At 51.0% G+C, this 24527-nt stretch overlaps 1 protein-coding gene across 2 annotated transcripts in view; it reads left to right on the plus strand.

Moving 5' to 3' along the window:
• OSBPL7 (oxysterol binding protein like 7) overlaps positions 1 to 7224 on the plus strand; it is a 16154-nt gene extending 8930 nt beyond the window's left edge. Inside the window, exons 16-23 of one of the 2 annotated variants that reach the window (XM_040497314.1) lie at positions 28 to 165; positions 3366 to 3429; positions 3563 to 3641; positions 5094 to 5238; positions 5342 to 5486; positions 5575 to 5701; positions 5904 to 6026; positions 6178 to 7224. In XM_040497314.1, coding sequence (XP_040353248.1) covers positions 28 to 165; positions 3366 to 3429; positions 3563 to 3641; positions 5094 to 5238; positions 5342 to 5486; positions 5575 to 5701; positions 5904 to 6026; positions 6178 to 6286 — 930 coding nt within the window. In that variant the 3' untranslated portion in view covers positions 6287 to 7224. Of the gene's footprint in view, positions 1 to 27; positions 166 to 3365; positions 3430 to 3562; positions 3642 to 5093; positions 5239 to 5316; positions 5487 to 5574; positions 5702 to 5903; positions 6027 to 6177 lie in introns of those variants that run through there. The other variant, XR_005797516.1, reaches the window with a different exon arrangement.
• The last annotated feature ends 17303 nt before the right edge of the window (positions 7225 to 24527 follow it).

The raw sequence follows: 24527 nt of genomic DNA on the forward strand, positions 1-24527 counted from the left end.
GGCATCTCCTCGCCCTTCCACCCGCAGGTGTACATCGCGGCCTTTGCGGTCTCTGCCTACTCGTCCACGTACCACCGAGCAGGCTGTAAGCCCTTCAACCCCGTCCTGGGGGAGACCTATGAGTGTGAGCGGCCTGACCGAGGCTTCCGCTTCATCAGTGAGCAGGTGTGGGCCCCGGAAGAAGAGGGGCCCTCACGGGTGGCTGGGGCTTCAGAGGGGCCTGGGCGCGGGAGAGAGAGCTCAGGGCGTCTGGCTCCGGGCCGAGCCCTGTGCCACATGGCGGTGGTGCAGAGGGCTCTCTGCTCCAGGGAGCTCCCTGCCGAGCGTGGGGGGTGGACTTGAAATGGGGAGTTACTGGGCCATGTTCTAGAGCTGGGACCCTGGAGGCTCTGAGGCTGCCCTTCAGCCAGGAAGGCATGCTGTAGGGGCTGATCTCCACCTAGGTCTTGAGGGAGGATTGACGTGCACCAAGAATCCAGGGGGTGGGGAGAATGGGAGGCTCCAGACAGGGCATGAGAGACGCAGCTGGGTGGCAAGACAGCCCCAAGCCCTGAGGAGCCCTGCAGGCCAAATGGTTGCCTTCAATGGGGAGTCATCGAGGGTTTTAGGCAGTAGAGTGACAATGCTCCAAATTGCACTTTATAAAGATTGCTCAGCCCATGGTGTGCGGATGGGTCAGAGAAGGCCATTAAGAGGCCATTTCAGTCATCCCTGTTAAGAGCTGACAAAGACCTGCACTTAGGCTGTGGCATCTGGATTGCGAGGACATTGGATTCAGGAACTGTGTCATGTTGCCCTTGACAGGACACAGTTGCCAACAGAATGCTGTTACATGTAAGAGATAGAGGAGGTGGTCGATGATAGGGAAAAGCTGGAGATGGCCTTGAATTTCTGGTTCGGGGGCCCCGGCAGGTGTATGGAAGTGCCAGTTAGCAAGATGGGAAGTGTGTGAGGAAGGTAACTGCATTGGCGAGACTCCTTGTCTACGTGGGCTTGACTTCCACGGGGAGATGTCCGGGAGGCCCCGGGCCGTGTGGGTACGGAGCTCCTCTGGGAACAGGTGGGGGCTGACAGACCCGGGAGTCACCAGTTTAGAGGACGGATGATGTCACGGGCTGCTCACGGGAGAGGGTCTGAGGAGGGTGGGCTGGGAAGGCGGAGGAGCTCCGAGGCCAAGTGCGGGTGGATGGTCCACAGGACTTTGACGGGGTTGGTTGGTTTACTGAGTGAGGGAGGTTTCTGAGAAGGGCTGTGGGCCGAGGCCAGGTTACAGTGGGTGGCTAGGAAAAAGAATATTGTAGGGAAAAATGAGCCTTAAAAAAAATTAAAATTAGGAGCTCCTGGGTGGCTCGGTCGGTTAAGCACAAAACTTCAGCTCAGGTCATGATCTCATGGCCTGTGAGTTCAAGCCCTGCATTGGGCTCTGTGTAAACATCTCAGAGCCTGGAGCCTGCTTCAGAGTCTCTCTCTCTCTCTCTCTCTCTCTCTCTCTCAGGAAGAAATAAAAAACATTTAAAAAAATTAAAATGAAATGGGGCACCTGGCTGGCTCAGTCAGTAGAATGCACCACTCCTGATCTCGGGGTCATGAGTTCGAGCCCTACGTTGGGCGTAGAGCTTCCTTAAAAAAAAAAAAAAAATTAAATAGAGAAAAAATGCAGCTTATTTTCAAAACAGTTGACCGGGAGAGAAAGAGGAGAGAGAGAGAGGGTTTCAGCCAGAGGTGGGGATAGAGCTGAGGCAAATGTTTTGTTTGTTTAGATTTTAAGTGTTTTTGAAAATATAGTGAAAAGTTCGTCCAGTACAGGAATGTGTACAATAGGAAATGAGCCCCAGATCCTTCTGAGGAGATTGCTGCTGCCAGTGTTTGTTTTGTGCGTACGTGAGCAAAAGTGTGTGCATCCAGAAAAGAAAGGTTTACTCTTTTTTTAAAATGGAAGAAACAGGAAATATTTCTTTAGTTTTTTGTTTTGTTTTGTTTTGTTTAGAGAGGGAGGGCGCAAGTGAGTGAGAGGCAGAGAGGGAGAGAGAGAAGCAGCATTCAAGGTCACCAGATGCCAGGCTCAAGCTCACGAACCGTGAGATCACGTCCTGAGCCAGAGTCCAATGCTTAGCTGACTGAGCCACCCACGCGCCCTGATATTTCCTTAAAAAAAAAAAAAAACATTAAAAAGTTTATTTATTTATTTTGAGAGAGAGCAAGGACAGGCAGGGGAGAGGCAGAGAGAGAGAATTCCAAGAAGGCGCCCTGTGTCAGCACAGAGCCCAACTCAGGGCTCGATGTCATGAACTGTGAGATCATGACCTGAGCCTAAATCAAGAGTCAGACACTCAGCTTGGCTGAGCCACCCAGGCACCCCAGGAGATACTTCTATTTGGAGAGAAAGAGAAAAGTAGAGGGAAAGGCTGCAAGACAGTGGGGTGGAGGAGGGCGGAGCCTGCAGGAAGGGGTGTGAGGCAGCTGCACCAGGAGGAAGGTCCAGGCCTGGCAGTGGATTCAGGGGGCTGGGGTCAGGGTGGGAGCCATAAATTGGTGGGAGGAGTTGCCACCTCTAGTCTCCCTCTGAGGGTGGGCGTGTCAATGTGGTTTGAAGGCGATGGGTTGGGTGTGGGTCCTCAGAGAAGGATTGGGCCCAGGTGTAGACAGAGTGTAGCATTAGAAGTTTCCAGGTGTGTGCTCCGTGTGTTCCTCGGCTCCGTGGGAGTGAATGAAGAGCAGGGAACCAGGGGCGGCACAGAGGAGGCCGATGCCAGGTGTTGTGACAAGTGGTGGCAGAAGGTTGTGGAGGGTGCTGTGAGAAGGTGGAGGTGACAGCAATGTCAGGCGGGGGGACGGTGGTGGAGCAGGGCGGACAGGGCACAACAGAGCAGAAAGTCTTGGGAAGAGTCATGGACCACAGGGAATGAGAGAGGCAAGGCTGCAGGCTTTGGGATACCCAAGTTCAAGTTCCAGATATGGAGCCGTTCCAAGAAGGGCAAGGCCAGAGTTTTTTTTGGAGGCTGTGACGATGGTGAAGGAGAAAGCAGTGAGGGAAGAGGGCCCCCAGGAGGGCTGGCTTTCAGGCAGGGCACAGGAGGAAGCCTCATCTGTCACTACTAGAGGACTTGGTAGCCTTGAACAGGGGTCCTGGGGCTCCAGAAGGGAGTGAGTGAGAAGGAAGCATGTGAGGCCTCATGGGAACAGAGAGGGCAACAGAATCTGGGTGGTGGCTGAGGATGACAGAGACAAGAGACCTGGAACCAACTGGTCTTCTGGTTTGGAGAGGAACTGGGATTGGGGATAAGGGACTTTGGGGAGCCCTGGGGTGAGGAGCAGACCCCATAATCCTCAGGGGCAGTGTCAAGAGACCTTCTTTGTTCACCAAGGTCTCCCACCATCCCCCCATCTCGGCATGCCATGCGGAGTCTGAGAACTTCATCTTCTGGCAAGGTGAGGAATGGGGGGAGGGGGAGGGGTGGGGAGGCGGACATGAGGGTGAAGGGCAGGTGGGGGAGGGGCTGGAACACTCTCTGGTCTCTTTTCTGCCCTCTCTCTCCCTCTCCCTCTCCTGACCCAACTCCAGACATGAAGTGGAAGAACAAGTTTTGGGGCAAATCCCTGGAGATTGTGCCTGTGGGGACCGTCAATGTCAGCCTGCCCAGGTGGGTGTCCCTAAGGCCCCAGCCTATGGGGCTGCTAAGGTCAGCAGCCAGGCCCAGCCTACGGGCCGTCTTCCAGGCTGGGGTGGTGAGGTGATAGGGGCAGGATCGAAAGGTCTGGCCTGAAGCTGGTTGCGGTGGGGTAGTGTCTATACATTTCACACCTATTTTTACAGCCGTTGTGCATACAGAAACAGGAAAAATCCTAGAACGGTAGAGCTGGAAAGGCTCACTGAGGTCATCTGATGCAGTGGCTTTCACACTCTCTTGATCGTGACTCACAGTAAGAAATCATTTGAGACTTCAAGCCAACGTGCAGACGCACCCACCCTCATACACAGACCCACAGAGACCTAAGTTGACCTCAGGACTGATCACAAACCACATTGGAAACACTGTCCTCTAGCTCACGTCATTTTCCAAGTGGGGACAGCAGCCAGAGAAGAAGGGGGCTTACCCGGCATGGTCCAGGAGTTAGCAAGAGGCCAGTCCAGGGCCGGGAAGATCCTGGGCTTCAGAGTTAGAAGTTCTGTCTGGCAGCTTTGATAATTATGCACGCAACAAAGAGGCTTAATGCTTCAGAGCGTCCCGTCCGCTCTTCCGTGAAATAAGAGTAATGAGTAGAACCCAGAGGAAGGGTAGATTAGACAGGGTAACGTGTGAATGGGCCTACCCTGGTCCCTGGCACCCACGGGCAGGGACTCTGTATTTATCCCCATGACGTAGGCACTCAGGAGCTTTGTCAATGAATGGAGACCTGTTGACTCAATATTTTTTGTGAGGACTGTTGTGCTTTGTAAATGTGTCATCCTTTTTGTTTTGTTCATATATATGTATATTTTTTTAATTTTTTTTAACTTTTATTTATCCTTGAGACAGAGAGAGACAGAGCATGAACGGGGGAGGGGCAGAGAGAGAGGGAGACACAGAATCGGAAGCAGGCTCCAAGCTCCGAGCCATCAGCCCAGAGCCCGACATGGGGCTCGAAATCACGGAATGTGAGATCGTGACCTGAGCCGAAGTCGGACGCTCAACCGACTGAGCCACCCAGGCACCCCTATATATTTTTTTTAATATTTATTTTTGAGAGAGAGCGCATGCCTGTGCACAAGCAGAGGAGGGGCAGAGAGAGAGAGGGAGAGAGAGAATCCCAAGCAGCTGGGAGATCTGAGATCTGAGATCTGAGAATCTGGCTGACAGCACAGAGCCAAACTCGGGGCTTGAAGAGGAGTTCGACCTCATGAGCTGTGAGATCATGACCTGAGCTGAAATTGAGAGTCAGACGTTTAACCGACTGAGCCACCCAAGCGCCCTATAAATATGTCATCCTTCACGCAGAGGCAGAACCAGGACCGCAGTGTTCCTTCCACAGACCCACATGACGGGCATCCTGGCTCAGGGTGGCACTTGTTCCCGGGGCCAGCCAGCTGCCCTCCCCTGCTCTGTCTTTCTCAGATTTGGGGACCACTTTGAGTGGAATAAGGTGACGTCCTGCATTCACAACATTCTGAGCGGCCAGCGCTGGATCGAGCACTATGGGGAGGTGCTCATCCGGAACACGCAGGACAGCTCCTGTCACTGCAAGATCACCTTCTGCAAGGTGGGCATCCCCACCCTGACCCTGCCTGTCTGCCGCCAGCAGCTCACCCTGGGGGAGGGGAGGGGACACCTCCCTAAGTCCCCTGCCTCCACCCCCACCCCAGGCCAAGTACTGGAGCTCCAACGTCCACGAGGTGCAGGGGGCCGTGTTCAGCCGGAGCGGCCGTGTCCTCCACCGACTCTCCGGGAAGTGGCACGAGGGGCTATACCGGGGATCCCTGCCCGGCGGTCAGTGCATCTGGAAACCCAGTATGTGGCCTGGTCAGGGAGGGCCGGGCAGGGGTGAGGGTGCCTATGGCACAGTCCACCTGCCCCAGCCCCTTGCCTTCCCCCCCAGACTCCATGCCCCCAGACCACGAGCGAAACTTCGGCTTCACTCAGTTTGCCTTGGAGCTGAATGAGCTGACGGCAGAGCTGAAACGGTCACTGCCTTCCACGGACACGCGGCTCCGGCCAGACCAGAGGTCAGTGGGCCCCACCCTGGAGCCTCTGGGCTCCTCCCTCTTCCACATGAGCTTCCGCATCCAGCTCGGCCTGTTCTTCCCTCTTGGCGTTGCCCCAGGGAGATGGGTCCCATCTGGGGGCAGAGCTGGGCAGGGGACAGAGGTCTTGGGTTTGGTGGGGGGGGGGGGGGGCAGTTCCCCTGACTGCCATGTGGATGCTTAGGTACTTGGAGGAGGGGAACATACAGGCCGCTGAAGCCCAGAAGAGAAGGATCGAGCAGCTTCAGCGGGACAGGCGCAGAGTGATGGAGGAGAACAACATCGTCCACCAGGCTCGCTTCTTCAGGTACCTCTGCCCTCTCCCTAGGCCTCTGCCATCCAGGCTCCTTGCCACCTCCCATACAGCCCCTCCTCACTCTGAGTGGGGCCGGCTATGGGAGGCAGCGTCCGGGGACCCTGGCCTTAGTTCGGGATGTTCACCCCTCTCCTTCCCCCAGGCGGCAGACAGACAGCAGTGGGAAAGAGTGGTGGGTGACCAACAACACGTACTGGAGGCTGCGGGCCGAGCCGGGATACGGGAACCTGGATGGGGCCGTGCTCTGGTAGCCCTGGCCCTCGGGGGGGGGGCAGGAGGCTCAGGTTCCTCCCTCCTGCCTCTACCTCCCACGGACACACGGGTGAGGCCAGGCTTCCCCAGTCACCGCCCTGGAGACCAAGGGGGCAGCCCTGGCTTTGTCCCCTCTGCCGGCCAGAGGGGCTGCATCCCGGCCCACCGCCCACCCCCTGTTTGGGGTGGGAAGCAGGACTCGTGCTTCCCCAGTCTTGTTTTCCCAGACAACCAGCATGTAAGACCCTTCTTGTTCTGTCATTCCCCTTCTGTCCCCTTTGGGGTACTTGGGGGAGACTCCAGGCTCTCCAGGATCTGTTCCCCATTTAGTGCCTTCCTAGGACACAGGGGACCCCTTGATGCTCCCCAGGCTTCCTATGCCCAGGGCTCTGGCCCCGGCTGTGTGGTTGGAGTGAACGAAGGAGAAGAGATGGCCTTTCCGCCCACCCCCTGTCCATCCCATCCCTCTCCAGCATCTTCTCCCCCGTGCCCTGGCTCAGCGGGGCTCCCTTTGCTCGGTCCTTGGCAATCTCTCCCATCCTCCTGGATCCCCGTCTCCCAAACTGCAAAATGCCTGCAGCTTCTGGTTCCTTCGGCCCTGGTCCTCAAGCGGAAGGAAACTTCAGTCACAGCTCGGCAGGTCCCCGCTGTGTGGACAAGACCTGTCCAAGAGGCGGGGAGCGAACTGAGCCGGCAGGGTGCCTGGCCTCAGACCCCCTGGGAGTGAGTGAGCACGCGTGAGAGTGTGAGTTTGTGTAGGAGCGTGTGCATGTGTGCGTGTGCCCGTGTACTGCTTGCAGGCGAGCAGGGTTCCCAATGTAGCCCGATGGCCCCTGCTGGGGGTCCGCCACTGTTGCTCATTTTCGCACAGTCTGCCTCTGATTAAGGTGAATCGCAGTGACATTCCAAGCTCCAATAAAGACAACCCCGAACTTGGGCCTGAGACCATTCATTTAAAAAACACGTGTGGTCAAGCTCAGTGAAGCCTCACAGCTCCCCACTCCCCTGGGCTGAAAATCCCCTGTCCTCTCTCCCTTAATCCCCACATCCTGTCCATTCTCTCTCGGAGGCCTGAGCTCTGGTCCCCTTCTCTGGATTGCTCCTGGCTTAGGCTGGGCCCTGAGCGACCCTTGCCTGGACTGTCACCTCACCGCCCCTCTCCCCTGCCCAGGCACCTCCGTTCTGATGCTGGCTTTCAGGGTGATTTTTTTTTTTTTAATTTTTTTTTTCAACGTTTTTTTATTTATTTTTGGGACAGAGAGAGACAGAGCATGAATGGGGGAGGGGCAGAGAGAGAGGGAGACACAGAATCGGAAACAGGCTCCAGGCTCCGAGCCATCAGCCCAGAGCCCGACGCGGGGCTCGAACTCACGGACCGCGAGATCGTGACCTGGCTGAAGTCGGACGCCTAACCGACTGCGCCACCCAGGCGCCCCCAGGGTGATATTTTAAAAAAGAGATGGGGTTTCCTCATGCCTGTTTCAAATATATCCGTTGCTCCTGGGGACCTAGAGGAAAAACCCGCACTCTTCAACCAGGCTGGAAACTGTGGTCCGTGTCCCCCCTCTGGCGTAGAGTGCTGACCCCCACACCCAGCATCGGTGGTCAGGTCTCCTCCCACCCCAGGTCAGTGAGTGTCCACGGAGAGATGGGAGCAGAGGTGGGGGCGGGAGAGTTGGAAGGGGCCAGGGAACAAGGCCAGCTACACGTCTCCTGCTCCCCTACCCAGCCAAAGCTAAGTTTACATCCGAGCTCTGTTACCAAAGCTGTGTGGTCTTGGTCAAGTGCCTTCTCTTTCTGTTTGGAGACTTTGTTCCTTCATTTGATTTCTCTTTCTTTTTTTTAAAGGGTGATTTATTTAAAAAATTTTTTTTAATGTTTATTTATTTTTGACAGAGAGAGAGAGACAGAGCATGAGCGGGGGAGGGGGAGAGAGAGAGGGAGACGCAGAATCCGAAGCAGGCTCCAGGCTCCCAGCTGTCAGCACAGAGCCCAACACGGGGCTCGAACCCACAGACCACGAGATCATGACCTGAGCCAAAGTTGGACGCTCAACCGACTGAGCCACCCAGGCGCCCCTCCTCCATTTGATTTCTTATATGTCCAAGGAGAATATATGGGAAGGGGCCCAGGCTCCTGATCTCATTAGCTGCCTCAGCCCCTCACCCTGTCTTGTGGCAACAACAGGCCCCCAAGCCCTGCTCTGGTTTGATGGCTGTGCCAAGAGCACATCACACTTTCTCCAGGGTGTGTGTGTGTGTGTGTGTCAAGAACAGAGGGGACTCCGGCGCCACGGCCGCCCCTCCAATCCTAGTCCTTTTCCTCTCCCCAGCCCCCTCCGCATTTGCACAGTTTATTTCCGGAGGGCGTGAAGTTAAAATGAATACGCTCATCCTGACACTACGTACCAGAAAGAACCTCAACCCACTCCAAAAAAAGCCAAAGCTTGCCCACTCTCAGGGATTGTTTTTTAATACAAGGTGCACTGCCCTCCTCCCCAACCCTTTCCACTCAGAGCAACGCAGCACCTGACCGGCTTGTGTTCCACTTCCACATATTTTTAAGAACTAGAGTTTCAGATGGACCAAATTCTGAAGTTAGTTTTCAAATGGAGATAGGAGACTAGCCACTTCTCTGCCCACGGGAACCAGGCCTGCTGTGGCCTGACCAGCATCGTCCCCAAGCCCGGGGTACCAACTCACTGCAGGGGTGGGGGCGGGGAATGGTCAGGTTGGTGAGGCTTCTCCAGCTGGAGGACTGTCGTTTTCTTAGAAACCCTCCCCATCTGGCCAAGGTTTGGTGGGTCATCACGGACAGGGCTCTCAGGGCAGACTGAGGGGAGTCTGGAGCTCCGGCCCTGGGCTGTGCTCTGTGGACTGTATGTGCGGGGCCCAAAGCAGCTGTGAGCACAGAAGATGGCGGCCACCTTTCAGCTACCGAGAAGACGCGTGTGGGGGGTCCTCAAGTCCAGTCTGAGGAAGCAATGGTGAGCCCCATTCTCAAGCCTATCCCAGTCTAGTCTGGTGACACACAGGAGCACTACTCACCACTGGGCTTGGGGCAGCACCCCCCCCCCCACCCAGACCTGGACCCCCAGCCTTGGATGGAAGAAATGGCAGGGCTGGGACAGAGGGGAGGAGTATGGGCTTAGAGGCCCCACATCTTAACTGAGCTTGGGAGAGGTGTGAGGTAGAAGGCACCCAGTTTGTAAAGCCAGAGACCTACATCCCTGGATGAGTGAAGGTCAGAGCTTGAAGAGCATGGAAATGCTTGGGCCCAACAATGGCGGCAGAGGCAGGGGGAGCCAAGCAGGAAGCGTCAGTCCTCACCTCACACACTTTGGGCCCTCCACCCCCAACCTTTCCACTCAGAGAAATGGTCTTTTTTTTTTTTTTTAAGTTTATTTATTTTTGAGACAGAGAGAGACAGAGCATGAATGGGGGAGGGTCAAAGAGAGAGGGAGACACAGAATCGGAAGCAGGCTCCAGGCTCTGAGCCATCAGCCCAGAGCCCGACGCGAGGCTCGAACTCACGGACGGCAAGATCGTGACCTGAGCTGAAGTCAGACGCCCAACTGACTGAGCCACCCAGGCGCCCCAGAAATGGTCTTTTTAAAACTTATCAGTTGAATAACTGATGGGGATGCTTGGGTTGTCAGGGGCAAAAAGGCCAAGAATAACTTCTAACCCCCCAATACCCTGAATCTTCTGAATAAATGGGTGGTTTAGGGTGCCTGTGCGTACGTGTTGATAATAAACCAGAGAAGGGAAAGACTGCTGAGCCGGCCAAGGAGCTAGGTGTCAAAGATAAACAGACATTAAAGGGGCGAAGACAGATTTTATTCAGGAACCACTGACAGTGGGACAAAGTTTCATTCGGTCTGTGCAGAGGAGACTGGGCATTTCAAGGGAGAATGAGGGAGGAGGGAGGGGGCGAGCAAGGGCTCCAGTGGTCAAAGAAGTGAAAATTTACAAAGGATTGGCCAGTGTAAATGCAATGAGGCATCAGGGGTGCCTGCTAGCTTGCAGTGATCAAAGTGGGATCCTGTCCTCCCACAGAGCCTGGGAGACAGGCCCCAGCCTTCCTGATGATCACATTTCAAAGGAATGGCTTCCAGGTCCTTGAGGAAGACACTCCCGAGTGTAGGAGATACACGTATACCTCAAAGGGACAGAGGAAGGAGTCATCATTATAAGCCCTTTCAGGTAAATGCTCTAAGAAAGGTAAGTCAGGAGCCCATCATCAGGTGTTTGCGAGGAACAAACACTAAATTCTCCAGGCAGCGCTGAGCTCTCTCAGACAGGCATCTTAAAGAGGTCTCCTGGGGACATTCTAGGGACATGGCCCTGTGCTTCTGGAAGCCGTGCTGGAGTTTGGTGAGGGGATTGGATTGATTTGTTATGTGCTGGGTTCTGCCATTCTCAGGGGCACTTCACGTTCCCTCCTTGAGATCAGGGTGAGGGCCTGATCCCCCTGAAGCTGGAGTGCCTGTTTAGGGCGCGGAAGGAGGCCAACAGGCCAGCACTTGCCTCCCTGCTGAGGTGGAGGGGGTGGGGGCTTTCCCCCACCCGCTCTGCAGCAGACAAAAGGCAATCAGTGGGGGCAGTGGGGGGTGCCCACAGCCCTTGACCCACGCCATGGTATAAAATCCTCAGTTTGCAGAAAGGACCCCCTCCATATACATCAGGGTACTGGAAGCATCTTTAGCAACCTCGGGTAAGTCCAAACCGTTGTCACTTTGCCCCATGATGCCCGGACCCCGGGGATGCTGGATCTTGCTGGTTCCTAATATGACAGGCCTCTCAAAATGATGGGTGGGCTGGGCTATGGGAAGGGTGTGAATAGAAGAAGAAATTGGATTAGGCAGGAGAGAGAATGGGGATGAGAGTTGGCTTCAGAGTCTGGGCATCTAGGACCAAGGTGGTGAAATTCTTCCAGCACCCTCAAGAGGGCGCCTGCGTCTCTTGAAAGGATCAATTCAGGCACATCCTGAGCCCACCTGGCAGATGCCTGCACCCACTGTCGGCTCAGATTCAAAGGCCCCCAAGAATCTGGCAGTGTCTGGGTCCCAGCTGGGCAGTGATAAACAACAGTGGAGACACTATCAGCCCACGTTCCTGCGGATTGTCAGTGTGCTCAACCACTGCCCACCTACACTTTTCAGACGACACACTGGGTCAGGAAACTCCTTCTCTGGGAGACCCAGGTGTCCCCAACCACTCCTAGAGACTGCCCAGGAGGGCCGGGGGAGGGTGGTCAGGCTCCGTTTGCCTCCTCTCTTGCCAGGTAACAGCCGGTCAAGGACAACGGGTCCAGGATCACACTCTCACACCTATACCTACACCTACACCTACACACACACACACACACACAAAGCTTTCACAAGAGAACTTTTCCCTGGGTTTCTAACAGCCCTCTTGCTTGTGCAGCCCCCAGAGCTATCACACACTGGGACAGGAACCATGATGGTGCCTCAAGGGGCTAGGATCCGTGGGTACCCGGAATTCCTGACCAACAGGCTTCCAGGTCACAGCGCAGGTATCTTTCCCAGGTACACCCTGCCGGAGATTGTGCCGGCCACTGCCTTGACCCCCTCCCAATGCATGACAGACACGGGGGTCAGCCATTGGCCGGGGGCCGGGTCTCCCTGCACTGGCCAGGAGCTCAGAGGAGAGTGAGAATTCTCAATTCCAACCAGGCTTTTCAGGTCCTAATGAAGTTATATTTTGTGAAGGCTGGAAGACAGAACCTATTTTAAGCTATTAGCTTGGTTTGTAATCTTTAAGTATTTAACATATGGTGTATGGGCTCGTGTTTGTACTCCTATCCTGGGCCCTCCAAATGTTAGGGGCAGGGAGGGAGGAGAAGATTCTTTGCAGTGTGCTTCTGAAGGGTATGGAGGCAGGGGGAGCGGTCCACCTGTGGCCTCCCGGGAGGGATGACATTGGGAACGAGAAGGAAGTAGGCCACAACCAGTTTGGCAAAGAGGTCTTGGCTGATGTGGGAAGCCATCTCACAGAGGGGCCCAGGAGGTGGGAAAGGCAGGTCCTATTTGCCCTGTCTCCCTCCTCTGTCATTTAACAAGGCACTCCAGGCCCAGGGTAGCCTCTCCCCTCCTCCCTGGACCACCAGAGGCCGCCATACTTCCGTTCTGCTACCTGCCAGGCAGGGTGGTCTGGGAAGAGCCCTGGACTAAGAGCCAGGAGATCTGGCTGAGGCCCCGAACTCAGCTCTCCCGGCTCTGCCGTTTCTTCCCTGCCTGTTTCCCCTCCGAGGACTGGGCATAATCCAGTGGGCATAATCCACTGCACAGTGGAACGACCAACAAAGGTGGCTTTAGAGGATGTGGGCTGGCGTCACCACGGGCTCTGCTGCCCCCACCGGTCCCCCCTTGCAGGCAGGTCCTCCTGGAGAGAGGGAAGCAGAATTGAGGGCGCGAGTGTGCAGACACCAGCGGGCTCCCTAAGTCTCCCAATACTTTTTGCCAAGAAAGGAGTACAAAGTATCTCCCCAAATGGTGAGGGGGTTCACACACCGGTCCAGGGGGGAAGGGGCATCACCCTTCATCTCTGTGGTCCCCTCACCATCACTCCCTGAGACAGAGCCCAGCATCCTTCTGTGAGCTGACTCATCCCCTCCCTAGTTAAGGAGCGTCGGGCCGCGGGAGCTCCGGCGCCACCCGCCTCACAAGCACCGGGAAACCTGGCAAAAAGGGGCCAGAAGGTCCTCGAGGCCAGGAAGTCCGGGCTGACAAAGTTGAAGGTCCGGAGGGCGGAAAGGGGCCCGCGCCCCCAGGCATCGCCTTCAGCGCGCGCTCCCGCACCGACCCCGGCGGGGGGGCAGGGGGAGGCCGGGCTGGCGGGTGGCCGGGGAGCGAGCTGACTACCGACTTCGCGGGAGCCCGGGGACCGGAGCCGCGCCGCCCAGCCCGGCGATGGGCTGCAGCGGGCCCGGTGGCCGCGGGGCGGAGCCCGAGGACCGGAGACGCGCGTGCGCGGGGCCTCGGCCGCGGGGTGGGAGGGAGTGCGCCGCGTCCTCTGTCGTCTCTGCCCGGAGCTGTGCTGGCGCCCCGCTTCCTCCTGACCTGCACTGCCGGGCTCGGGACGCGTCCTCAGACCCGGTGGCCCGCCGCGGGGAGCCCGCCTGGGACGCGGGACGGGAGGGCGCGGGGAGCCCGGGCTCCGGGGCGGGACCGAGGGGGCCCGGAGTCATCTGCGCACACCAAGGCGGGTCCCCTCTCCAGCACGGGCACCCGGGACCCTGCCCCCCCCCACCCCCAGCCTGCAGAGACAGCAGGCCCCGGGCACCCCTATCCTGGATGGCCTCCCCCAACACAGCATCCTCTGCCACTAGCCGCCTCCATCTCAGTGGGTTTGCGAGGTTTCAGGGGATAAGTATCTGGAAAAAGGTGTCTTGGCTGAGCGGAGGATGGAAAAGGGGAAGCACGGGACGGAAGAGCCACAAGGGGTGAGAACAAGAGGCTGGAGGCAGGGATATCTGAAGGCAGAATAATTTAGGGCCGCGTGTCTGGAGAGGTGGTGACTAAGTTCTCTTCTCCTAGGTTGTCAGTTTCTCCTTGTATTTCTTTAAAACAACATAGCACAAGTTTTTTGTTTGTTTTTCCCCTCCTCGCCCCTGTTAAAATTAATGCATGTTCATTGTTGGACAGTTAGAAAGTAACAAAAAAGAGTAAAGCAAAAATACAAATGGCTTACAATCCATATCCCAGGGACTTTCTTTCTTTCTTTCTTTCTTTCTCTTTTTTAATTTTATTTTTAAGTAATCTTACGCCCAACATAGGGCTAGAACTCCCAACCCGGAGATCAAGAGTCAAAAACTCCACTGACTGAGCCTTCCAGGTGCCCCCAGGGACTATCTTTCAAAGATTAACATTTTCTTCCATAAATGTTACATGATCACACCTTGCACCCTACATCAGGATCACATTCCCACATCCTTCAAAAACATGATTTTTAAAGTATGTGGAATATTCCATTGGAAAATAAGAGGCTTAGACTTATAACCTTTAAAATATATCATAATATAGCAATGAAAGTCCTTGAATCTTTGTCATCTGATTTTTTAGGCTAAATTACTGAAAACGGAATTATTAAGATCTAATGCAGTGGGTTTCAAGCCTGGCTGAACATTCCATTGCTCTGAGAACAGGTTTTACAAAGACCATGGCCAGAGTGGGGCCAGTTGTCACATGTTCTACTGACTGAGCCAGCCAGGTGCCCCTGGGCCTTGCCATTTCCAAAATGTTCCTCAGGGCGCTGGGCAGCTCAGTCGGTTAAATGTCTGACTTTGGCTCAGGTCATGATCTCAGGGTTCTTGAGTCCGAGCCCCGCATCTGACAGCTCAGAGCCTGAAGCCTGCTTTGGGTTCTGTGTCTCCCTCTCTCTCTCTGCCCCTACCCTGCTTGCATTGTCTCTCTCTCAAAATAAATAAACTTAAAAAAAAAAAATGTACGTGATGGGAAAACGGCACATCAGGCGAACAACAGTGCCCCCCACCCTTTATACAAATACACAAATAAAAGAATACATACTCATTATAAAACAAATCAATAGTATATACAAAACAATATAACAAGCAATATAACGGTATAGTATAATACAGTGTACCTCGAAAGCGATAGATTCAGGCAGCTGAAAACTGAGCCCATTACTGCTGAAATGAGACTACAATTTCAACCATTATCAGAATTGCATTTTGAACACTGGGTTTTGTGAGAAGGAGTGAAGGTGGACCACAAAGGTTTTGGGGAGAGCACCAAAAAAAAAAAAAAAAAAAAAAAAAAACAACAACCAAAAAAACAAGCTGTACTACTTCTGGCCAAAGCTAACACTCGCTTGGCTAGTGCTATAAACTGAATGTTTATGTTCCTTCTCACCAAAATCCATATGTTGAGACCCAATCCCCAATGTGATGGTATTAGGAAGTGGGGGGGGGGGGTTAGCCCCTGGCTGGTTCAGTCAGCAGAGCGTGTGATTCTTGATCTCAGAGTACTGAGATGGGGCTCCACTTTGGGTGTAGAGATTACTCAAAAAAAAGAAGAAGGAGGAGAAGGAGAAGGAGAGGAAGAGGAAGAGAGAGGAAGAAGAAGAAGGGCCTTTGAGAGGTAATTAGGTGGTAAGGGTGGAGTCCTCATAAATAGGATTCGTGCCCTTAGAAAAGAAACCTCAGGGCCGCTTGGGTGGCTCAGTTTGTTAAGCGTCTGACTTTAGCTCAGGTCATGATCTCACGGTTCCTAAGTTCGAGCTCCAAGTCGGGCTCTGTGCTGACAGTGTGGAGCCTGCTTGGGATTCTCTCTCCCTCTCTCTCTGCCACTCCCATGACTTGCACTCTCTCTGTCTCTCTCAAAATAATCAAATAAACTTAAAAAAAAAAACAATGCTGCAATAAATATCTGTTCCTCATTTGTGCTTTTATAGGGATAGTTTCAAGATTGGGGTGCCAGAGTCAAAGCGTACTTCTCTCCATGAGTGAGTGAGAGGCAGGGGTGAAGCTTCAAAGCCTGAGGGACCTAGTGGGAATGAGTGCTGCTGGGAACAGCAGCAGAGCTCTCCTTTGTCACCCCTCAACCCCCACCCCACTCCCCAACCCCCCGCCTTGGAGAAAGTCAAGCCTCTTCCCTATTGCCTGTCTTACCCCAGTCAGGCCCAGAAGTTTTAGTAGCGCTGACAATTAGTACATTTGCTGCAATTAAAGTAACATTCGTAACGTCTTAGCGCTTCTGTAGAATATAAAATTTTACATCACTATGACCCCAGCAAGGAAAAATGAATGCACTGAATGGAAAGAAATTACCTAAAAGGCAGCGTTGATCATGGTCTTTGGCGGCAGGAACATGAATGGTCATTTCCTCTTCTATGCATCTCCACATTTTTCTATATATTAAGAGAATCAGGTTATGTTTTAAACCATGGAATAAATGAAAAGTTGTAGGCAACTTTATAATGGAGACTTTGAGCTGTTACCAACAGAAGCCACAGGTCAATGTTGGCATCGCTAAGAATGGGACAGTCTGACATAATGTGCCTTGTGGGGACATGTGATGTGAAGTACTTAGCACCACCACTCAGCACCACCGAAATATCCTTATCCAATAGAAAAGTTAAACATTAATCGCCTTTTTTCTTTAAGGTTATTTATTTTGAGAGAGAGAGAGAGAGAGAGAGCAAGCAGGGGAGGGGTAAAGAGCCAGACGTGGGTCTCAAACTCATGAAATGAGAGATTATGACCTGACCCGAAATCAAGATTCCCACCCTTAACCTATGGAGCCACCCAGGTACCCCACTCATCAAACCTTTAGATCTAATTTCATGTTCACAGGAAATACAGAAATAAGGGACAAGTTCAGTACCATCACAAAGTCACAGACAAATCTAGAATATGGGACATTGTGTAGGAAAACCAGCCTGATGTCTTTAACAAGATAATAGTATGAAGAAGCGTGATAGCAAGGAATACTCTCGATTAAAAGTGTGTGGACTTAGGGTGCCTGGCTGGCTCAGTTGGTGGAGCATGAGACTTGATCTCAGGGTCATGAGTTCAAGCCCTACATTGGGTGTAGGGCTTAAATAAATAAACTTAAAAAAAAAAAGACTATCACCTCCAAAAAATTAATTTAAAAAATAAATACATAAAATAAAAGTGTGTGGACTTGACCAGACCCAGATTCAAATGGGCCAACTGCAAAAAGACATTTTTGGAAAATTTGGAAAATCGGGAAAGAAACGGACTAGGTGTTAGATGGTTAGGTGATATCAACAAATTATTATTATTATTATTTTAGACATCATAATGGCACTGCAGTTTTGAAAAAACAGTCCATATGTTAGAAATGTAGGGTTGAAAGATGTAAGTTCTGGAGTTTAAAACAATAATAACGGGGGGGGGCCTGGGTGGCTCAGTCGATTGTCTGACTTTGGCTCAGGTCATGATCTCGCATCCATGAGACAGAGAGAGAGCACGAACGGGGGAGGAGAAGAGAGAGAGGGAGACACAGAATAGGAAGCAGGCTCCAGGCTCCGTGCTGTCAGCACAGAGCCCGACACGGGGCTCGAACCCACGAACTGTGAGATCATGACCTGAGCTGAAGTCAGACGCTCAACCGAACGAGCCACCCAGGTGCCCCTATATGGTCTGTTTTATATTTTCATAATGAAAACATTTTAAATTATTTTTAAAGGTGTTTTTTTTTTTTTAAGTAGGCTCCATGCCTAACGTGGAGCTCAAACTCACAACCCAAGATCAAGAGTCACACACCCCACCCACTGACCCAGCTGGGCGCCCCTATACGTTAAAAATTTGTCTGACAGGTGGTTACATCGTGCAGGTCACAAATAGCTGGTGGGTATCCTGGGATAAAATTTCCAGGAACACCATCCTACATGATGCAAAAATTGCTTATTTTCTTTTTTTTTTTAAATTTTTTTTAACGTTTTATTTATTTTTGAGACAGAGAGAGACAGAGCATGAACGGGGGAGGGTCAGAGAGAGAGGGAGACACAGAATCTGAAGCAGGCTCCACGCTCTGAGCTGTCGGCACAGAGCCCGACGCAGGGCTCGAACCCACGGACCGTGAGATCATGACCTAAGCCGAAGTCGGATGCTTAACCGACTGAGCCACCCAGGCGCCCCCAAAATTGCTTATTTTCAAGTAGCTCAGATGAAAGTGCTCAAATGGTTAGTTTCAGTGGTGAAAACAAGGAGCATGATACCAAAGGAACAATTTGGATCAGTTTCATAAAACAGGAAAGCGACAAAGCAGTATTTCTAAATGTCTGTAATACCTTGCCTTATTCTGTGTAGTGTCTTTCAATAAAAAAGTGTAGTGAACCTAGCAATAGAAATTATGAAGCTACTTTAAAAATGTATATGGAGGGGCGCCTGGGTGGCTCGGCTGGTTGAGCGTATGACTCTTGATTGCAGCTCAGATCGTGATCCCGGGGTTGTGGAATCGAGCCCAAAGTTGGGCTCTGCACTGGGCTTGAAGCCTGCTTGAGATTCTCTCTTTCCCTCTGCCCCTGTTCTTTTCCCCTGTTTGCTCTCACTCTCTCAAATAAATAAATGAAAAAAAAAATTTAATGCGTATGGAATGGTTTTGAGGTAAAGACTACAGATTGAATATATGCACATATTTTTCTCCTTGCCAAAGCATTGCTAAAGGAAATGAAATGGATTTATTTTAGCAATATTTGATTATCATACAAATTTACTCTCTTTAGATACAGTTCTGTTTTTTTTAAGTTTATTTTTAAACTTATTTTGAGAGAGATAGAGAGTGAGGGGGGAAGGGGCAGAGAGAGAGGGAAGAATCCCAAGCAGGCTCTGTGCTGTTAGCACAGAACCCCATGCGAGGCTCAAACTCGCAAACCGTAAGATCATGACCTGAGCTGAAATCAAGTCAGACGCTTAACCGACTGAGCCACCCAGGTGCCCCGCAGTTCTATTATTTTTGACAAATGCATACGGTTGTGAAACCACCACCACAGTCACCTCCCAGAATTCTCTGTGTGTTTATGTTGTCAGTTTCCCCCCAGCCCCCAACAGTCACTGATCTGTTTTATGTCCCTATAGTTTTGCCCAATAGTTATCCCGAATGTCATACGAATGGAATCATACAATATATAGCCTTTCGAGCCTGGCTTCTTGCATTTCACCATAACGCGTTTGAGATTCATGCGATTGCATATATCTACAGTCGATTTCTTTTTGTTGCTGGGAAGTTTTCCCTTGTATCGGTGTGTCATAATTTGTTTATTTATTCACCAGCTGAAGAGCATTTGGGTTATTTCCAGTTCTTGGCAATTGTGGATGAAGCCACCATAGATATCCTTGCACAGATATTTGTGTGGACTTAAACTTTCTCTTCACTTGGATAAATACTGAGGGGTGGAATTGTTGACCCTTACACTAGGTGGGTGTGTGCTTAGCTTTACAAAAAATTGTTAAGTATATGTTTAATCTTATTAGAAACTGCCAAACTGTGGTTTTTAGCTATTTTATTTATTTGTTTTTGTTTATTTTTGAGAGAGTGCAAGCAGGGGAGGGGCAGAGAGAGGGGGACAGAGGATCCAAAGTGGGCTTTTGCGCTGAGAGCAGCCAGCCCGATATGGGGCTCGAACCCATGAACCACGGGATCATGACCTGAGCCATAGTGGGATGCTCAACCAAATAAGCCACCCAGGTGCCCCTGTTTTCAGCTATTTTAATAGACATGTTAGTGGTATCTCATTGTGGCTTTTTAAATTTGCATTTCTCTAAAGAGTAATGATCTGCGAATTTTTTCATGTGTTTGTTATCATGAATATATCTCCCTTACGGAAGCACCTGTTCTTGGCGCTTTTATTATTAGGCTGTTTGTTTTCTTATTATTGAGTTTGGAGACTTATTTACATATTCTAGGTCCAAAGCCTTTATCAGATACATGTTTCACAAATATTATCTCTCAGCCTATGGCTTCTCTTTTTTTTTCTCTTAACAGTGTCATCTGAACAGCGTAGGTTTTTAGTTTTGATGAAATCGAGTTTTATCAATTTTTTTCCTCTTATGGATCATGCTTTTGGTGTAGTGTTAAGATTTCTGCCTAAACTAAAATCAAAAATATTGTCTCCTGTGTTTTCTAGAAGTTTTATAGTTTTACACTTAGGTCTATGATCCGTTTTGAGCTAATCTTGATAGTAAGTCTCTTTAGAGAGATTAAAAATAAGGAAAAAAATAGATTTTACTGTCACTTTCATTTTTACCATCACCACCACACTTGATTTCTTTAGGTGGAGCCAAGTTTCTCTCTGTTTATCACATCCAAAGGGACATTTACAGGCATTAAAAGACAAGCATGGTGACTGAGATAGGACACAGGATCCACAAAATGTTGGAAGCTGGAAACAAAAATGGTGAGTGATAACTGACCTGAAGAAGCTGCCTGTGAACCTAGTAGTGGAAAAAAGCCTAGGGCAACCCTGAGTTTTACATGGTTCCCTCTGGTATGGAAGTTGCCAGATACGTCTGGAAATGGGGGAGAAGGTAAGGTTGAAAGAAAAAGGGGGGGAGGAAGGAGGGTTATTTAAGATCCTGTTTAAGAAACAGGTTTATCCTCAGACGCTTCCCATTCAACACAGCTGAGCAACCTTCCTTTCCGATTCCCCAGAGAAAACTGGGGCTTTATCTGATGGAGAGGTTAGAATACATGGTCTCTGAGCCACAAGATGTCAGGTGTAGCTAAGGGCAGGACCACTGTTCAACAACCAGGAGGATAAGGGATATTTACATAAGTTAAATTTTAAGACCACCTTCCCAAACCTCTTCTTCCACTTAGTGCCCAGACTCCGGCCATGATGCTTCAGCCCCATGGGCGAGAGGTCAAGGGGTCCTTCTTAGAGAGTCCAACTAGCTCATGAGGAAAGATGCACAAAAGATCCAGCCTGACTTCTACACGAGTCCACTGGAGATAAGCCCACTCATGAACTCAGCTATTCCAATACGTTTTTAGTGCCCCATTCTCAAACATAAGCAGAAAGGGTCACTCCCTCTCTGCCCCCCTGGTAACAAGGCTTTCCCAAGCGATAGCCCATCACCAAATGTGGATTTTGAGCATTTCAGGTTGGAGCGGACCACAAGCTTTCAGCAGAGATCTCTTCAGCGAAGATAAAATAGACTCATATCAAAGCACAGCATCACAAAACGCAAATACTAGTGATCCAGAAAAGACCCTACAAGCTTCCCAAGAGAGAGAGAAAAAAGTTCACATATGAAAGATCAAAAACCAGAAAGGTTTAGACCTCTCAGGAGCAACACTGGAAATTGGAAGACCGTGAACCACAACTTCTCTGAGGGAAAGTTATTTCTTAGAATTTTGTAGCCGGGAAAACTAGTAGTTTTGTGTGAACCAAATGAAAAAATTCAAGATGTGCAAATCCTGAAAACACTTACCTGCCACACAGCCCTTCTCAGGAAGCTACTGGAACATATCCTCTACCAAAATGAGGACAGAAGCCAAGAAAGAAAAGACACAGGACACAGGAATCAGAAATCCAATTCAAGAGAGACGCCAAAGGACTCCCCAGGGTGAGAGTGGGCTGCAGGTGTGGCTAGCTCCCTCACCCCCTGGCTGGCTCAGCCCGCAGAGGATGTGATTCTTGATGTTGGGGTTGTGAGTTCGAACCCCACACTGGGTGTGGAGATTACTTTTTAAAAATTGTTCAGAAAAGGAGTATTCATAGCGTTCTATGAGTTTCAGTTGTGAATAGGGTTTTACATGGTCCCCCTAATGTAAACATGGAATATTGATCTAGCATATCATATTTCCAGCCATACTTAATATCTAATTCTATTGCAAATGTGTGGGGAAGCGGGCATGTTCATGAGGCAGGGATGGGAGGTTATAAATCCTTATCATCCATGCTGGGAAGTAGATAATGTCTCCAAATTGAAAAATGAATAAGCAGCTATATAAACATGTTATTTTGAGCCAAAAAAAGATCAAAGGGGGTTGCCTCTGAAGAACAAATAAAGGGGGCTGTGGGACGCTAACACTTTTCACAACAAGCCTTCTGGAATAATTTAGCTCTTTAAACTACTGTGTGATAAAAGTTAGAAAGGAGAGCTAAATTTTAAAAATTAAATGGTGGAGATTTGTGTTTATTGACCAGGAAGCATTTCTATGACTTACTCTTGAGTAAGAAAAGCAAATTTCATAAGCAGTGTCAATTGTATGATCCAATATTCATTATTATAAAGTGAAAAGAAAAAATCATGACTCTGGGTATATATTTTTTTGTTTCTAGAAGCATAACGAATGGTATGCAAGGGTACACATTAAACTGTAAACAGTGGTTGTGTCAGTGGGATGGAAGAGAAGGAAATTATTATGATGCCTTTTGCATTGTTTGACATGTTATTATGAACAGATACGCATATTACTTTTGTAACAAAAAATGTTAACGGCATCTTTGCAACTTGACAATGTGATTCTAAATGTTGCTGGTATTCTAGAAGAATAAGCACACGAGACCATATAAGAAAAAAAATTGAAAAATACTTTTTATTTTTGTTAATGTTTATTTTTGAGAGACAGAGACAGAGCATGAGCAGGGGAAGGGAAGAGAGAGAGGGAGACACAGAATCCGAAGCAGGCTCTAGGTTGTCAGCACAGAGCCCGACCCGGGGCTCGAACTCACAAACCGTGAGATCATGACCTGAGCGGAAGTCGGACGCTTAACCGACTGAGTCACCCAGGCGCCCCTGAAAAATACTTTAAAAAACTTTTTTTAAGTTTATTTAAAAGATATATTTAATCTTTATTTATTTTTGAGAGAGAGACAAAGACAGAGTGCGAGCAGGGGAGGAACAGAGAGAGAGGGAGACAGAATTCGAAGCAGGCTCCAGGCTTTAAGCTGTCAGCACAGAGCCTGATGCGGGGCTTGAACTCACAAACTGTGAGATCATGACCCGAGCCGAAATCAAGAGTTGGGTGGTTAACTGAGCCATCCAGGTGCCCCTGAAAAATAGTTTTTTTTGCCCCCAACAAATGTTTAATTCCCAGGCCTTCTGCGTGTGATGTTATCTTGCTCCCTGTTTCGGTCTTTCGCTGCGGTTTAACAAACTACCCGAAACTAAGTGGCTTGAAACAACTACCTGCTCACGGTTCTGTATTCTCGGCAGGCTCAGTGGGTGGTTCTGTCGGTCTTGCTGGTGGCCCATATAGCTGCATTCAGCTGGCAGGTCAGCTGAGGTGGGGTCAGCCGGGACAGTCAAGCTTCTCTCTCTCCATGTAGTCTAAGGGCCTGTGTGTTCCGTCTCTCTACTTCATCTGGCCAGCAGGGTACCCGGACTTCTTAAATGGTGATTCAGAGCTGCCAAGAGCACAAACAGAGAACATAAGATTTAAACCCGGAACCGGCACACTTCTGCCTCCATGCACCAACTGAAGCAGGCCATAGGCCAGCCCAGGGCCAAGGACACGGACATCGGGAGGCGTGGGTCGTTGGGACCTGCCCACGTGTCTCACTGCCGGTCATCCTAATTGAACTAATTGTGCTTCTTCACATGTCCCGTGTTTGCTCAGTTAACTCTTAGGACGTGAGAGCTTTGAGCTGGGAGTTCGTCTTCTGCGCGCGAGGACATCTAGATCCTTCCTTCCCAGTCATGGGGCCCACCCTCTGTGAAAACATTTCTGCGAGTGTCACTCACGCCTGCTGCTCAGCAGCAGTGACTGAGGGGGAAGCCAGGCACCGCTCCCTGCTCCAGAGGTAGCCACCCTGACTCATGCTCCAGAACAGTCTTCTACAGAAATGTGTGTTGTGATTTTCTTCCTCGGGAAGGCCGTTCTTGACTGATCTCCATATTATAGGAATTCTTGGGCATTTCTGTTTTTGACATAGTATGAAGCCGGCACCCCACCTTTCCTGTCGGTCTGTGGGGTTTGGTGTGAAAGGAGCGGAAGCGTGCTTAATCTACCCTGCCGGGGCAAATCCAACGCACAGATTTTCCATAACATGTGTGATCGGGTTCCTCCACAAAGCCCTGGCTACAGGGAGCCCTGGGGCAGTCCGTTTCTCAGCCACATCTGGCCCAGCCTTGAATCCTGACCCCTCCTCCCACTCTCCCTCAGGAGCCGACAGAGATGTCTAAGAGGATGGTGATACTGACCAGAATATAAACTCTGGGGTGCCAGGGGCGCCTGCGTGGCTCAGTCGGTTGGGCATGAGGTCGGAGGGCGTAAGACTTCGACTCAGGTCATGATCTTGCAGTTCGGGAGTTCCAGCCCCACGTCGGGTTCTGTGCTGACAGGTCACAGTCTGGAGCCTGCTTGGGATTCTGTGTCTCCCTCTCTCCCTGTCCCACTCCTGCTCGTGCTCTGTCTCTCTCTCTCTCAGAAATAAATAAGCATTTAAAAAAAGAATTTTTTTTTTTTTTTTAAACTCTGGGGTGCCCAACAAGCAGTAAGTGCGCTTTAGGAGACACAAGACTGAAGATCTTCGAAGCCTGGCCAGTGCTCCGTTCTGCTGTCCAGCACGCCTCCCCATCAGGCTCCCATTCCCGCTGGCGGTCAGGCAGGGGTACCCAACCCGGGCTTCAACACAGTGCGCTCCACGGAGAAAACACAACATCCTTCCTCCCGATATCCTAGTTTGTCCCCTCCCTAGTTAAGGAGCCTCGGGCCGCGGGAGCTCCGGCCCCACCCACCTCACACGCACCGGGAAACCTGGCAAAAGGGGCCAGAAGGTC

Source organism: Herpailurus yagouaroundi, unplaced genomic scaffold, assembly GCF_014898765.1.
Source record: "Herpailurus yagouaroundi ecotype Mexico unplaced genomic scaffold, PumYag 189, whole genome shotgun sequence".
Classification (NCBI taxonomy): domain Eukaryota; kingdom Metazoa; phylum Chordata; class Mammalia; order Carnivora; family Felidae; genus Herpailurus; species Herpailurus yagouaroundi.